Source organism: Talpa occidentalis, unplaced genomic scaffold, assembly GCF_014898055.3.
Source record: "Talpa occidentalis isolate TD23 unplaced genomic scaffold, MPIMG_talOcc4v2.1 talOcc4.4, whole genome shotgun sequence".
Lineage (NCBI taxonomy): Eukaryota > Metazoa > Chordata > Mammalia > Eulipotyphla > Talpidae > Talpa > Talpa occidentalis.
In genome coordinates this window covers 73,834,261-73,850,304 of record NW_023604295.1, presented here as the reverse complement: position 1 = coordinate 73,850,304, position 16,044 = coordinate 73,834,261, and the positions used below count along the sequence as shown (strand labels likewise).

General features: G+C 33.3%; 1 protein-coding gene across 1 annotated transcript in view; it reads right to left on the bottom strand.

The window, feature by feature from the left end:
* ROBO1 (roundabout guidance receptor 1) overlaps positions 1-16,044 on the bottom strand; it is a 912,258-nt gene that overhangs the window by 65,365 nt on the left and 830,849 nt on the right. The window contains exons 11-15 of the mRNA XM_037525700.2: positions 13,492-13,663; positions 4,268-4,473; positions 2,707-2,788; positions 2,360-2,528; positions 2,094-2,260 (exon numbers count right to left, since the gene is read on the bottom strand). Coding sequence (XP_037381597.2) covers positions 2,094-2,260; positions 2,360-2,528; positions 2,707-2,788; positions 4,268-4,473; positions 13,492-13,663 — 796 coding nt within the window. The remainder of the gene's footprint in view (positions 1-2,093; positions 2,261-2,359; positions 2,529-2,706; positions 2,789-4,267; positions 4,474-13,491; positions 13,664-16,044) is intronic.

Sequence of the window (16,044 nt, the reverse complement as noted above, 5' to 3'; positions counted from 1 at the left end):
TCTACAGCTAATTTTTAAAATCCTAAGTTAAAGAATCAGACTTTTATATTGGCTTCATTAATTTTAATCTTGTTAGTGCTGGCTCACTATTCCAGTCTGTCAAGATATATTTAATTCTGATTCTTTCATTCAACAGACTAGCTGTCTTCATCAGTTCTGTAATACCTGCAAATTTTATGAATTTCCTTTATATTTAACCCAGACAGTGAAAAAAAAAATGTTTGCTAACAAAGGCTTAAGGAATTTTATCCATATCTTGTATACTCAAACTGTTTGGTTAATGTATGTCCAATCCTTTGCAGTGGGTATTTTAAAGTTCATTGTATAATAAGGAAACTGAACCCCAGGACTAGTGAACTTACTCCAGGGTCCACTAGCTATTAGGTGGAGGAGTTTAGTTAAAAGTTCTTTGATTTTAAAACTGTATGCCTGTTTCACTATTTCTCAGTCTTCCAGTTGCTATGGAATAATTTCATTTAGGTTGTTCTACTAACTATTCATGTATAAAAGTATGTCTATTAAAATTTTAAGACTTAAATTAATTTTCAGATAAAAAGTTAACTACCTCCTCACTTGCAAATGAGGCTGTACATTACAAAATCAGTCGTATGAGTCTATGATAGATTAACGTACAGCAGTAGTCAATCAACGACTTTCCCTTCGCCTCTACTGGATACAGGCCACTGTTCCGGGGACAAAAGTTTAAATTCATTTTACAGCTGCCAGAGTCTCTGCATTCTTCACAATGCATATCTAATATTCAAAACCTCAGACAGCCTTAAGGCAGGCTCCAAGAATATTAGAGCTCTTGGTGCAGTGACTCATAATAGCAAATACAGGCATTTGGGTGTGTTGAATTCACCCAGCAAGAACACACGTGGGCATGTTCTACAACTTGATTTGCTTTGTGAAGTCTGAAACAAAAAGTCCTTCCAAAAAGATTGTTTATAGACTCAGTGCAGGAGACAAAACAGGCAACATGGCTGGCAGATCCGCTCCTAAAACTGGGACAAGAGTAGTTTTAGTCTTTTGGTGATTTTGTATAGGATTTCTTTCTGTCACTGAAATGAAGTTACAACTTTTTCCTTATGAAATGTGAAGATTAAAATAGAGACAAGATTTCTTTGTATGTGGAGGAAACAATTTGACATTTCTAATCATGACTATCCATAAGGTAAGGACAAGTGTATTTTAATTGTAATGACAAAATGCCCACAGAAAGGCAAATGTTGACTCGTTCTCATCTTTTTTTTTCCCTAATATATAAATGTAACTGCTATTAAAAGCATTAAAGTAATAAAATGAGCAATAGGGTGAACTGGGAGATCATAATTTATCAGTTGAAAGTTAAAGTAATTTAGACTCACACAAGAAAGTAAGAGTGCATCTAGAATGTGTTCCAAGTGAACAAAAATATCAATTTAGATGCTTGAACATTTTCATTTTTCCTGGTAACTGTTTCTTTAAACTAGACTTGGCCAATTACACTTGATTACCATTTAAAAGTTTAATACATCTTGACTCACATAATTAATGAGAGATGAGTCAAACAACCTATAGCCCTGAAGAATTTTTTTTTTCATGTTGCTTTGTAGGAGGTTGATTGAGCATAGGGGTTAAGAACAAGTTCAAGTTTAACTTTCAAGTGCCTCTTCCTTTTGCATGATTTCAGAGAGTATTAGGGTTGTGATTTTCAAAGCTTATCCAGAAGGTTGTGAGTAATACTCTGAACATAAATAAAATTTAATACAATTATTATGCAAACAAGATTTTACACCCACCTATCACCATATTGAAAATCAAGAAATTGAATATAAAAATATTCACATAATACTTTTATCTTACTGAATTTGTAATTTTATAAAATGAAAAACATTTCTTCTTTTTATTAACCTTATCTTGGTGTAATCCAGTTAATAACAAAGAATGTAGACATGGTGTTTAGATATTAAAAATTAATTCAGCAATGTGGACAACAGATCTATGTTAAGTAGATGCTAGCATTTGCTAATTACTATTGATTTACCTGCAAAATTATAAAAAAGTATAACATCTTAAGGAGTTGTCACAGAGTTGAATCAATCAATATTTACCTTGTGTTTTCACTGGATCTGATATCTGGCTTGGGTCACTAATTCCATATGCATTAGCTGCCCTCACAAGGAAAAGGTAAATTGCATTAGGTTTGAGGCCTTTAATGGCAAAAGTTTCTGTTTTCACATTCTCTGCCACTGTCTGCCAGCTGCTACCAGATGCATGGCTAAGAATAGAGACACAAGTTAGAACAAGCACATTCAATGGTAAGTCAAAAAAGAAGAAAAACAACAAAAACAATTAGGAAACATTATCTTTGCTCTACCTGAAGGCTTCTATAATATACGATGTTGGGGTTGCACCTGAATTCAAATTTGGTTGCCATGACAATGTTACTGTATTTCTGCTGACATCTGTAACTTCAGGCTTAGAAGGTGCGCTAGGGATTAAATTTGGGTCAGTGGGTCTTGGAGGCTGAACTGGAACTCCAAATTCTAACAAAGGGGAAGAAACACAAATTAAAAAATGGCTACACATTTACAGAGAAGCACATCATGTAGTAACACACCCACACACCTACTCATATGTTGGAACAACTTTTTCATCTATTTACTAGTAAGTAAACCATTGCTTTGAATCTTTATTTTAAGGTAAACATACTATCTGATATACCTTGGACTTCAATGTAGGCACTCCATGTTGCTTCACCACTGGGAGTTGATGCAATACAGGTGTACCGACCAGTGTCACCCAGCTGAGAAGACAGACCAAAAGTAAATATTTGAAAAATCAAGAACTCACTGGGCTGAAAAATCAATTGTAGGCTTGTACATGGTCCATAAATATGGATAAATATATTAAAATTTGCTAAACAGAAATTTCCTCTTAATTGAATGGATGACTGTGAAGACAGAAAAAAGATTTTATATGGTTATTCTTGTTGCATAATGAAACAAACAACATTTCACTGGACTAATGTATCCCTATTTTGAGTGTTAGGGACAATAAACAATGAGGTAGACAGCTTTAAATTCAAAGGGATATTTTTTTTACTAAATTATATCTTTATATTTAATAAGTCACATGGGAATGATATAATTTAGCCAATAATTATTTTTGCTGTTTCATAGGTTACAAGAGTTCAACTGTGAAGGTTCAACACATGAGATGAACAGATATTTATAGAAAAAGAATAAAGACAAAATGAATTCTTCTTAAAGTACTCATTCTTTTTTTTTTTTTTTACCATTTTTTTTAAACTGTAGCATAGGACAATTAACACATATAAAGCCAAACCCCAGTTGGCATGAATACCCTCTCTCTTTTAAATCAGCAGCAGCATAATGAACCCATTTACCTCTGCTTAAAAGTCATAACTATCCTCAATGAATGTCTAATAAAGCAAAGATGTTGCCATCTTGCTCTGGCAATTGCATTTACAAAATCACAATAGTTGCCACGAAAAAGTACAACATATTTGCTTTTGTAGAACATAAAAATGAACTGTTCCACTGATCCAAACTCCAAAGAAGCCACCCACAATAGGCAATAAAGCAGCTGAAAATTATGTTTATTGCTGTCAAGGCTATTCTTTCATATGCCTCATGAGCTTGTCTGATCTTGGCCTAAAAAGAAAAAGAAAAATCAAAACAAAACAACAGAGTCCTGAAAGAACAGGTATGGGATGTGATGCTCTGGGAAGCTAAATCCCTAAATTGCTCCTACAAACCTGTGGGCTTTTGATTATTTAACATTCTGAATTGAAGTGTATACTCAGCATGTACATTGCTTTATATTTTTTTGTTTGCATGTACAGTGTTCTGTAACTCGAAAAATGCTGAACCAGTATTCACAACAGAATTGTTCAAGCATATTACACATGATGGTACTGGATAAGATCTTTGAAAAATGCTTTATGGAATGACTGCATCGTACTTCTATTTTAAAGGCATATTTTTCTCCCAGAAATCCCATTTACTTCCCTCAACAGGTCTCACAGATATTTTTTTCTCCTCCATAAAATGCTTTAAATTACATGCCATGAGCTAAATTATGAGTCAAAGCATCTTAAATACACACAGTGGGATGTCTAAAAGAATAAAGCATCAAATTAAAAATATATTAATAGCATTATTTAGCATTTCATTGATTCTAAAATTTGAGACTTCAACACTCATTGCTGGAGGCACAGGGTGGAACAAAACGGGAAACCCAGGGTGACATTTCATGTTACCTTAGCGTATCGAATCTGCAGGACTCCGGTCTCCAGCTGTTTGATTCGAGAATCTTGGGTTGAAACAAGGACTCCATCTTTTCTCCACAGAATCGTGGGCACTGGACTGCCTGTGGCCACACAGCTGAGCACTAAAGTACCATCCACTGCTACAGTCTGATTCACAGGACCTTGTCGAATGACTGGGGGAGGCCGGTCTGCAATCACTGCCAGAAGAAACAACAGGAAATAGATTTCTGCAACTGGAAGCAATTTTCTAATCATCCAGGCAACAGCAGTTGCTCTAGGCTTTGGAACAAACTAATTAAACAAGTAATTAAAGTAGGAGACATGCATTATTCAAAATGCATTTATATGATGCACTGATTCAGATTATTAAAATGAGATACAAAGTACTCTGTTCAAGTGACTAACCACTCACGGAACTTGGCGTATTGTTGAGAGACCCTTTAATTTAAGAATTCAGGGAGTAAATGAGAATTGTGGGTGGGGTTGATGAGAAGTGGAATGCTATATACTTTTGAAACTTTAAAAGTACTTTTTGAAATGTAAAAACAAAACAATAAAAATTACTTCAAGAAAACATATGAGACAAATTTGAATAAATGAACCAAGGACAACTTGATATTACATAACTCTTTTCTGTCCAACAGAAAAAAAAAAAAAAAAACAAACAACACAATGGGACCATAACAGCATGTTTGACAATTTTGGATTCAAAATTGTACTTTCACAATTTATGAATTAATATGATTGTACACTTTTTAACTTTGAATTCTTTCTATTAAAGGAATACATAAGTAAAATATATTCAAGTCTAATGAATCCAGAGAAATGAAAAACTTCCTCAATATACTGTTGGGAGGCTAATCCAAAAATACAATTCAAACTGATGCCCTAACTTGGCAAATGTCATCCCTCCCTATTGGAATTATAGGAATGAGAATTTTTTTTTCTAATTCTTTCATAGTTTTAATGTACCATGAAGGTAACGATGGGAGGCAATTTTCTAATAAATAAAAATATTCTTGTTTTGGGCCTCCCCTGGTGGCGCAGCAGTTGAGCGCTGGGCTGAGAAGCTGCCCGCTGCCTCTGCAGCACCAGTTCGATCCCCGGCCACCAGCTAGAGTCCCACATGGCTTGCAGACCTCTCCTGCCATGCCCGCTGCTCCCCTCAGCAGTGTACTTCATCACTCTGCCTGTTCTGTTCCCCGCTCTGGCTCTGGTGAATCCTCTCACCCTCCCGTACTTCTGACTGTACCCAGTGCTTGTATAAATAAATAAATCTTAAAAAAAAATTCTTGTTTTATATGAAAAAAATCTAAATCCTAAAACCTTTATCTGAGATAATAAAATCATTATGTGAGGGAAAATTTAAAAACTGTAGTGGAAATAGGAATAAATCCTGCATTAGATAGATAGAGGTTCTTTTCCCTTGGCCTAGGTAATTTATGTAACATTCCACAGTATTTTAAATTTAAAATTAATTTATGAAGCTTAAAATTCTTCATATAATTGAATTTTTTTTAAAGTCACAAATATACAAAAGATAGTGCTAAGAAGTTGCCTGATTAAAATAATTTGGTTGCCAGAGTAACTAAATTTTGGATGCAACAAACTGCAAAGCCGAATGTGTCATGTTCGAGGTTTTTATGCACCAAAGATTTTCACAAGTTGGAGTCACAGTTCAATTTGTTCCTCATTTGTCATGCAAAAATAATTAGTTTTGTGCATGCAATCTAATAAAAACAAAAAAGCAAAAGACTGAAATCAGCAACTGTACATTTTCATTCTACCCTTCCAATTCTCTTCCATCCTCGGTTACTAGTATGAAATTTGCTAATACTGGGTGGGAACCTGGGGGTGTATTGAAAGGCAGGAACTTGAAACTTGGCAGCAGTACTTCAGATACTCCATGGATGAAAAATGTAAGCCATTAATTCCTCTCCTTAGAATTGTTTAATCTTTCCTATATTTTCTATTGAGATTGGCTAAAATCAAATTAGAGGCCCCTCCTGTTAGTAAGAATAAAAGAATGAAAGTGTTTTATTGCACTGGATTTTTATAAGACTCCACCACCTGTGTTCCCTTGGTTCTAGGAATGATGAATACTTATTTCCAGACAATAATTAAATTAGTAACAGAGTGCTTCTCAATAACTGATTATAATTAAGTCCAGTAACTGAGCATTTGTGTTTGTATTGTCTTGCTGTATTTAGAAACAATGCAATATCTGGGTACTCCAGTGTTTTGTAACTTTACAATTTTTATATTTTTATAGTTATTTATATCTTTACTTTGCCTGAAAATGATGAATTTATTATCTCAGATAAGACCTTTAGGTTCTTGATTTTATTCATATAACCACAGGAATACTTTTTATTAATATATTATAAAAATACCCCCCATTGTTATCTTACACAGTACTTTAAAGCTATGAAAGTAGAATTTGCAAGTGTCTTCTTATTCTTTTAATTCAAATATGCTAAGGCAAAGATATTTTATAACTTTCATTTGATATTTGCATTATATTTAACAGATCCACATCTCCTCCTCCCAGTCCAATACAGTTTAATGATGCTGTTTCTCTTTCATTTATTTTTTTCTAGATGTATACTGTGTCATTAATAAAAGTAAATCAAGGAAAGAAGAGCAGGATTTTGATGATCAGCTCCACCATCAGTCATGTGTCTTTGGGCAAATTCCTTAAATTTTTTAAAACTCAGTTTAGTTTGTCTATAAAATGAGGATAATACATGTTCTAACCAGCTTTGGATTTACTATGAATATTTAAATGGAATAATAGATTATGATACAAATCCTTTAAAAAATGGGGATAGATGGAACATATCCAAACATGATAAAAGCCATATATGACACATGACAGTTAACATCATACTTAATGATTAAGAAGTGAAAGCTTTTCCTCTAAGATCAGGTACTAGACAAGCGTGTGCACTTTCACTACCACTATTCAACATGGTATTGAAAGCCGTAGGTAGGATAATCAGACAAATTGAGAAATCAAATTAGGAAAGGAAAAACAAAACTATCAGTATTTGCAGATACATGATACTACAGATAGAATATCTTAAGAACGCCACTAAAACAATAAATCAGTAAAGTGACAAATTATAAAATCAACTAACCAAAATCACTTGTAATCCTATATACAATGAACTAGAAGAGAAAGAAATCAAGAAAACAATCTCCTTTATGATCACATTAAAAAGGATTAAATGTGTAGGAGTAAGCTTAACAAAGGAAGCAAGGGATCTGAACAATGGAAACTATAAAATATTGTTTAAAAAATGGGAGGCAACTCAAAGAAACAAAGAGATTACCTGTTCTTATACTGGAAGAATTAACATTGTAAAAATAGCCTTTTTACAAAAAAAAAAAAACCCACAGATTCAATGCAATCCTTCTCAAAAGTAAACATTAGGATTATGTCAAGATAAAAAGCTTCTGTACAGTGAAAGAAACTCATTAAAATGAAGACAATCTTCTGAATGGGAAAAGATGTTAGCAAATCATACATCTGAAAAGGTGTCCAAGGTCTACAAAAAAACTTACACAACACAACAACAAGAAAGCAAACAAACAAAAAATTCAGAAAATGGGTAGAAGAGCTAAAAAAAAGTCACTTCATAGAAGACATACAGATGCCTTTCAATAGACACAGGAAAAAAATGCACAACATCAGGGCCTCCCTGGTGGTGCAAGGGGTTAAGTGTCACACTATGAAGCAATCCGAAGCCTCTGCAGCATGAGTTCCATCCCCGACTGGCCAGAGAGCAATCCACATGGCACTGCAGACCTCCCTGACTCACCCACTGCTCCCCTCAGCAGTGTATTTCAGTCAGTCTGCCTGTTCTGCTCCCCACTCTGTCTCTGGTGAATCCTCTCATCCCCCCACATCTCTGGCCTGTACCCCAGCTCTTGTAAGCATAAATAAATATTGTATGCATAAATAAATAAATTTTTTAACAAATGCACAGCAACACTTAGCATCAGGGAAATGCAAATCAAAATCACATTGGGGTATCACCTCACACCTATGAAAATGACCCTTAATCAAAAAGGCTATGGTCAACAAGTATTGGTGAGGATGAGGAGAAAAAGGAATCCTCATAAATTGTTGGTAGGAATGTAGACTGGATCTAGTCTCTTTGAAAAATAGTACAAACGTTTCTAACAATTTTACCCCTAGGAATGTATCAAAGAATGCAAGAACACTAATTTAAAGTGATATGTGAACTCCTATATTCATTAGAGTGTTATTTACAATAGCCAAGCTATGGAGGCAAACTAAGTGCTCAAGAACATAAGGCTGGATTGATATGTGGTATATATTCACAATGGATTGCTACTCAGCTATTAAAAAATAATAAACTCTTGTATTTGCAACAACATGGATGGAACTGGGAGGGATTAAGCTAAGCAATATGAAACAGAAGGACAAATACCAGTTGGTTTTGTTCATATGTGGAATATAGAGAAATGAAACAAAGAGTCAGATGACAACAAACCCTAGGAATCTGATTAAAATGGAGGCTATCAGAAGATGAAGGGGAGCTTGAAGGGGACAAAAGGGAGGGGACAAATAAACTATGGTAGAGGACTGTGGGTGCCTTGGTGGTGAGTGAAGTGTGGTAACATCCACCTGAAAAGGTTGGACTTTTTATTTCTAAATGATATATAATATTGTAAATCAATGCCATCTTAGTAAAAAATTATAAAAATAAAGTGCCTTGGGCCTCCCCTGGAGGCGCAGCGGTTGAGTGCTGGGCTGCGAGGCTGCCCACAGCCTCTGCAGCGCCGGTTCAATCCCCGGCCACCAGCGAGGGTCCCACATGGCGCACAGAACTCTCCTGCCACTGTTTCCCTCAGCAGTGTATTTTGTCACTCTGCCTGTTCTGCTCCCCACTCTGGCTCTGGTGAATTCTCTCACCCTCCCACACTTCTGACTGTACCCAGTGCTTGTATAAATAAATACATCTTTAAAAAAATAAAATAAAATACCTTGCTAATTACAAAAAGCTATATATACATGATATATATGTCTATATCATAAATGCACGTGCTATCACCACTTATCCTGTTCTGTAATAAATTAAAATGTAAAGCAGAACTGAAAGATCATTAAAGCAATGTCAAGATTTTTCAAGTAAAGAAATGAAACACATGAGTGTTGTCATGGTTTAGAAAAAAATACTCATGGAATGTTTAAGTTTATACAATGAAAGACTGTCATACATTTATGAATCAATTAAGGATGGATCTATGAGCCAAGCCCCAAGCTAAGGATCTACTACTTTATACTGGAATTATTGGAATGAATTATCAGGCAATAAAATATAAAGTGGAAGAAACAGAAATACAGGTTAACAAAGTATCTAAGTGCATGGAATTAGATTCAGAAAGATACAGTGCTATAAAATGAGAATGTTCCATAGAGTGGCTCTGGAGCAGCAGAGCACCTGAGTATGGCTAATTTAATTGAGGAACTAGATGTGTGATTTTATTTAATTTTAATTAATGTATATAGCCTCACATGGCAAATGGTTACCATGATTGAGTGTGCAGTTGCAAGTTCTAAATCTCTGTTCTGCTACTTTTAATCTGTTTGATCTGGTCAGACATCTTCACCATTCTCTGCCTTGGTCTCCTCTACTGTAAAATGAGATACTGTCAGATTTGAACTTGTTGATAAAGAAAGTTCTTAGCATAGTGCCTGGCACAAACACATCATTAAATAACAATTTATTAGTAATAGCTTCAGCATAAGTTGATAGTGGTGGAAGTAGTGCTGGTATCAGCAATGTAACAGGTCAGGAATCCCTGTTATTGGAAGGTTCATAAAACATTACCTTCCCTGTCTTGAGTGGAACATTTAAAAAACCTAAAAATTAAGGGGAACTAGTGAGTAATATTTGGTCACCTAAAAGTAATGACCATGAAGACTATGTTAATACCTATAAAGATATTTGTAAAATATTTTTAAGTGAAAAGGATACGAAATAACATACACACACTGACTGGTTTAAGCATGAAATGTTTACATTTATACAACAACAAACATCATAGCTTTATCTCACAATTGCCATGAGACAGCAAACATCTTATCTTGTGAACCTGTGCATTAAGCTGTAAAATATTATTATTCAGCTTCAGGAATCAGGGAACTAAAACTGAAAATTTAAGAGACTTATTTAAATCAAACAGCAATTGGCAAAAGTCTATTTTTGGAACAAAAGTTAATACTTTATCCATTATCAATAACTTTTGAAAAATGAATGCAATGGTTTCAATTTAATACATCACTTAATAATTATTTTTTCTTACATTCTAGCAATAAATAGAATGAATGTTTTTAATTAACTAGTGATATGAATTTCTGTGTTTTAGTGTCAGACACTATTTGAGGTAGTGTACAATGCTTATTGTGTGCACCATATTCTGTGCTCATGCTTTATGCTACCTTTGCCTCTGGCTTGTTTGCAAACAATAAAGAAGGTCAAGAAACTAAATCAAATAGTTTCCAGAAAGTACTCTACCTAATAGTCATCCTCTTGACCTGCACTGGTAATGTATAACTACTGGTATTGCCAGTCCTCACAATAATTATAGTTTATCCATGAAGAATGAATCCACAGTTACGAGTTGTTTGTATAATATAAATGAACTCTCAGGTAAACAAAACCAAAAGGATAGTACCACCAGAGTAAACCACTTCAAATCTCTCTAGAAGTTGTAAAGTGAAATACGACTTTTATTGTGAATGCAGTAGAGACTAGGGATGAATCAAAATTCACAAACTCAAGATTGTTATTGGTGTTTTAGTTTAATAAAAATTGTTGTGCTTAATATATTTTTACAAACATGGCAATTCATGATAATGCCATGTCAGAGGACATATAGAAAATCTTCATTTTAATTATTAATTATGAAAATAAAAGATACATGCAAGTATTTTACCAGTCATCTTTGACTTTTTTTTATGTACTCCTATATTTACAAGTTGCTTGAAGAGATACATATTGCTTCAAAAGTTGTAATTATAAATATAGCTGCAATTTTATGTTCAATTTTTTGTATGTATTCAATGTATTAATCATTATCAAATTCATTACATCATCTTCAAAACCATCATTAAATAGCTGTGATGTATATAAACAATAGTAAAAAGATTTTGGGTCATTCTAACTTATTGGACCTAATATACATAACATACATATTGTAGACAACGTTAATAATTTGGGCTTTTGAATGAGACAATCCTAATTTCAAATTCTTATCTAACTAAGAACTAACTGTTCATTTCTTCCATTATTGTTTCATTCAGTCATTAAAAAAAAAAAAAAAACCTCTAGTGAGCATTTATCACTTGACAGAGCTTTGCTGGATTATGGGTGTATATATAATAGGATTAGACAGACATGGTCCCACTCATGAAACACAATCTAATAAAGAATACCAGAAAACCAGCTGAGAAGATAGGGAAGTAAAGTCTGTATTTGTGTAGATATGTCAGGGAGGGATGCTAGAAATCACATTTGAGGAGTCACGGAATGCTTCCTAAAGAAAGAAAGATTTCAAGTCAACAGAAACAGCAAGTACAGAATTATTAAGACAAATGAAAACATAACAAACATAATGAAATTAGGGCAAATGAGCAACACAATATTCAGAGCAGAGACTTCATGGGTAATTATAAATTGGAAAGCACATTCAGAAATATAAACTTTTTCTTAAGAGCACTGGGAAACAAAATAATGAAATTAATGTATTAAAATTTTCCTCTATTTTTTAAAATTTCAAAATGTTATCTACAAAACCCAAGACAACAAAATACTTACTAATGAATATTAAATGCTTTCCTCCTGAAGATTTTATGATCTGGGAAATGTGTTATATCTTGATCTGAGTGGTCATTACACGAATATATTAAGGTGTATTAGGTCATTTAAATTGCTCTTTGTAATATAATGTATTAGTTTACTTATAACTACTCTCTATAATGTACATGAAAAATAATTACACCTACATACACTCATGTGTATACTATTTCTTCTTAAATATTATTAGTAATTATTGAGAAGAATTATTAAATTACTACTATTCTCCATCTAATGGTTAAAGATTTTCTCTACCACTGTCTTTATAATATGTTGGGTTTTTTTTTTAAGATTTTTATTTATTTAGAGTAGAAGAACTGGGGTGTAGGCCAGAGGTGTGGAGCTGGTGAGAAGATTCACCAGAGATAGAGTGGGGAGCAAAACAGGCAGATATATTGAAAAACACTGCTAAGGGGAGCAGTGGCCAAGACAGGAGAGGTCTGCTGTGCCATATGTGGGTTTGCTACCTAGCCAGGGATTGAACTCAAGTCATAGCAGTCTTAGCATTGAGACTTAAACACTAGGCCCTAGGGAGGCCTTACAGTATGTTTGGTATTAATTGAGCAGGTTCAGGGACGTTGATTAACAGAACGCAATCACATCATTAAGAAAATCTTGTTTATCATCCTAAGTTGTGAATTAAATTTATAAACAATACAACTTATTTCCTTAATGTGAAGGAATGAAAAGAAAGGATAATATATACTAGGTGATAAAATAACTTTCAGTTTTCCAAAATGTTTACACATCCCTATAGATAATTATTCAGCATAAACTTTTAATGTAATTGCTATGCTTTTTTTTTTTTAAGATTTATTTATTTATTTATTTATCTTATTTATTTATTTATTTATTTATACAAGCACTGGGTACAGTCAGAAGTGGGGGAGGGTGAGAGAATTCACCAGAGCCAGAGAGAGACCAGGGCAGGCAGACTGACGAAGTACACTGCTGAGGGGAGCAGCGGGCGGCAGGAGAGTTCTATACGCCATGTGGGAGCCTCCTCTGGTGGCCTGGGAGCAGCCGGGAATCGAACCAGCGCTGCAGAGGCTGCAGGCAGCTTCCCAACCCAGCGCTCAACCGCTGCGCCACCCGGGAGGCCCGTAATTACTATGCTTTTATGAATATGAATTAATGCTAGAAATATAAAATATAGCCAAGATAGGGATAATTTTAGATAATCATTATATCAATCTTGTCTTCAGCTTTATACAAAAATTGCTGTAAATTAGGGTACAGAGTGGAAAATACATACATTTACTGGCACTTTCTTTAGGTCTTAAGCCAAACTTGAACTTTTTAAAATGAAACGATCTACTTTACCATCAGTAACTTCCAAATATGCTTTTGTGATGATACTTCCAGCAACATTTAACGTCTGGCAGATATAATAACCGACATCAGATCGCTGGACATTAGTTATAGTGAGATCACCAGTCTGGGAGACTGAAAAACGGCTGGATGACTGTGGTGGTTGATATGAGAAAAGCAGATTCTAGAACCAAGAATTTGGGAGGAAAAGATAAAAGCAGATTAAGTGCTAGGTTCATTATTTTAGCTATATATATATACATGCATAAATAGCTATGTAAAAATATACATGCACACACACACACACCAGATACATATGTACACAAATAAGTTCAATACTATCATCATGTACTTACATGCACAGATGTGCACACACATGAACATACAACTATAAGTAAGATTTAATGATCTAGTTTTAAATGCAGTCGCATGGAAATTTAAATAAATTCTAAATATTGATCTGCTCTATTTCAGTAATCAATTTTCAAACAATACTAAATATGGAAGGATATCAGGTATCATTAGATTTAAAAGATTTATATATTTAACCTAAACAAAGTCAAAAACTTCTTCCTATATATGTGATTATTAGGATTATAAACACTAGGATATTTAATATATAAGCAACTAAAATTTAAGTACATTCTGATAATTTCAAAATATTTTGACACCTAACAGGTATCTCTGTTTGCTGTCTGTTTTAAAAGTTCAGTAACATATATCAAATGATTAAATTTCTGTTTCTTTCACTAAACTGTGAATGAACATATATATTACTATTTTGTAACTTAAATACTAAATTTAAGAATTTATAATGGAGTTTTATTTCTGCACAAATTTATCTTGGTAGAAATTTTTCCCTTTGACTCAAAATACAACACTTGCTAGAATGTCTATTTCGCACAAATATAATCATATCATTGTATTTCATGAAATACACAATATCAACATTTGTCCTCACACCAAACAAAATTGTTTATATTTAAAAGTTTAGTTGTCTTTTAACATACATCATTTTATAACGGTTCAATTACTATTCCATAGTTCTATTCACAAAATTTTAGGAAAAAGTGGAATGCATCATTCAAACAAAACCAAATTATTTTGAAACTTCATCTAGAGTTTAAATAACATAATTAATAACTTATTTATAAAACTAAAAGAGCCATTTAAATATTACTCTAAAGCATATTTTTGTTGATTTACTATCATTGCTACACAGATTTTCTTATATAATGCACTTCCAATTCTTCCTGTTTTACTAAAATATCTTGTTTATTCATGTTTTTAACTTGTCCTTAGAAAATTTAATCCTTTGAGGTCCAATCTTATGTATTAGAATACTCTGAAAAGCTAGAAATAGAACTTCTGATTACCATAATCAATTTAATGGTAACCCACCAAAGTGAAAACAAAAGTGAACTTGATGACGCTGTTTACAAAAGATTTAGTGAGTGAAATCAGGAAACTGTTATTTACACAACTGTAGTAGAAGCAAGATCATAAAACAACACACCCACGATTGATTTAGCAACATATAAAAGAGGCCGGGAATAACTGTATTTAAAAAAATAAATGAAAATGATTTTAAAACATGTTCAGTTAAGGTAACATAAGTCTATAACACTGTATAATTCAGAAAAATAAGATTCTACCTCTTTCCAGGCAAATTATTTTTTTGAAGTATTACAAACAAGTGTATCAATATGCTGTCCATTTTTGAAGATGCAAGTAATCAGGAGATAAAGGGAAAAAAGACCTACATTTTAAAAAGTATCTTAAATTTTTCTCTTTTTTTTAATTAATTGAAGCTACCAGAGGGGGATGGTGGGCTTCGGGGCTAAGAAAGAAGCAGCTGAATGGACTGTTGTGGAGAGTATGGTATTTGGGCAGTGGGTACGGTGGGGTGACATGCATCTGAAGAAGTGTTAAATTACACCCCTGGATCATATACAGTGTTGTAAACCTACATTGCCTCAATTAAAAAATATAATGTAAAAATAAATCTATATTCTAGTTTCATGGCTAGAAATTTATAAATATCGATATTTGCTAAATAATAAAATTTATAAAATGTTGAGAGAGAAGTATTTGATAGCAAATGGCGATAATATACAATAGTTTTCAAGGAATTATAAACTACATTTAACATGACATTTATTAAAGATAACTTCATATACTTTGATGAATCGATGATGTGTGTATATGTGTATATATAACATAAAGCATAGAGAGGAAGACACTTCAGATTTCTGACCCTTTCAGAGAAATTACACAGAATTATTATCTTTGTTTTAAATGTATAAATCTCTTTTAACATATAATTACAGAAACCTGAATAATCTAAAGGATGACTGATTGAACTATGTTGAGAGAAAGTTTTTTTAATGTGACTGAATTTGAAATACAGGTAAAATTTATATGAGAAAGCAATTTCTATTTTATATCCTTGCCTGTGTAACAAAACTACACAAGGAAAACTGAGATGAGAATTGCAACAATGAAGGCAATTTGTCCTCTCATTGCTGAAATTTTCTAGAGCACTCAGATTCCCAGGTTCTTTTA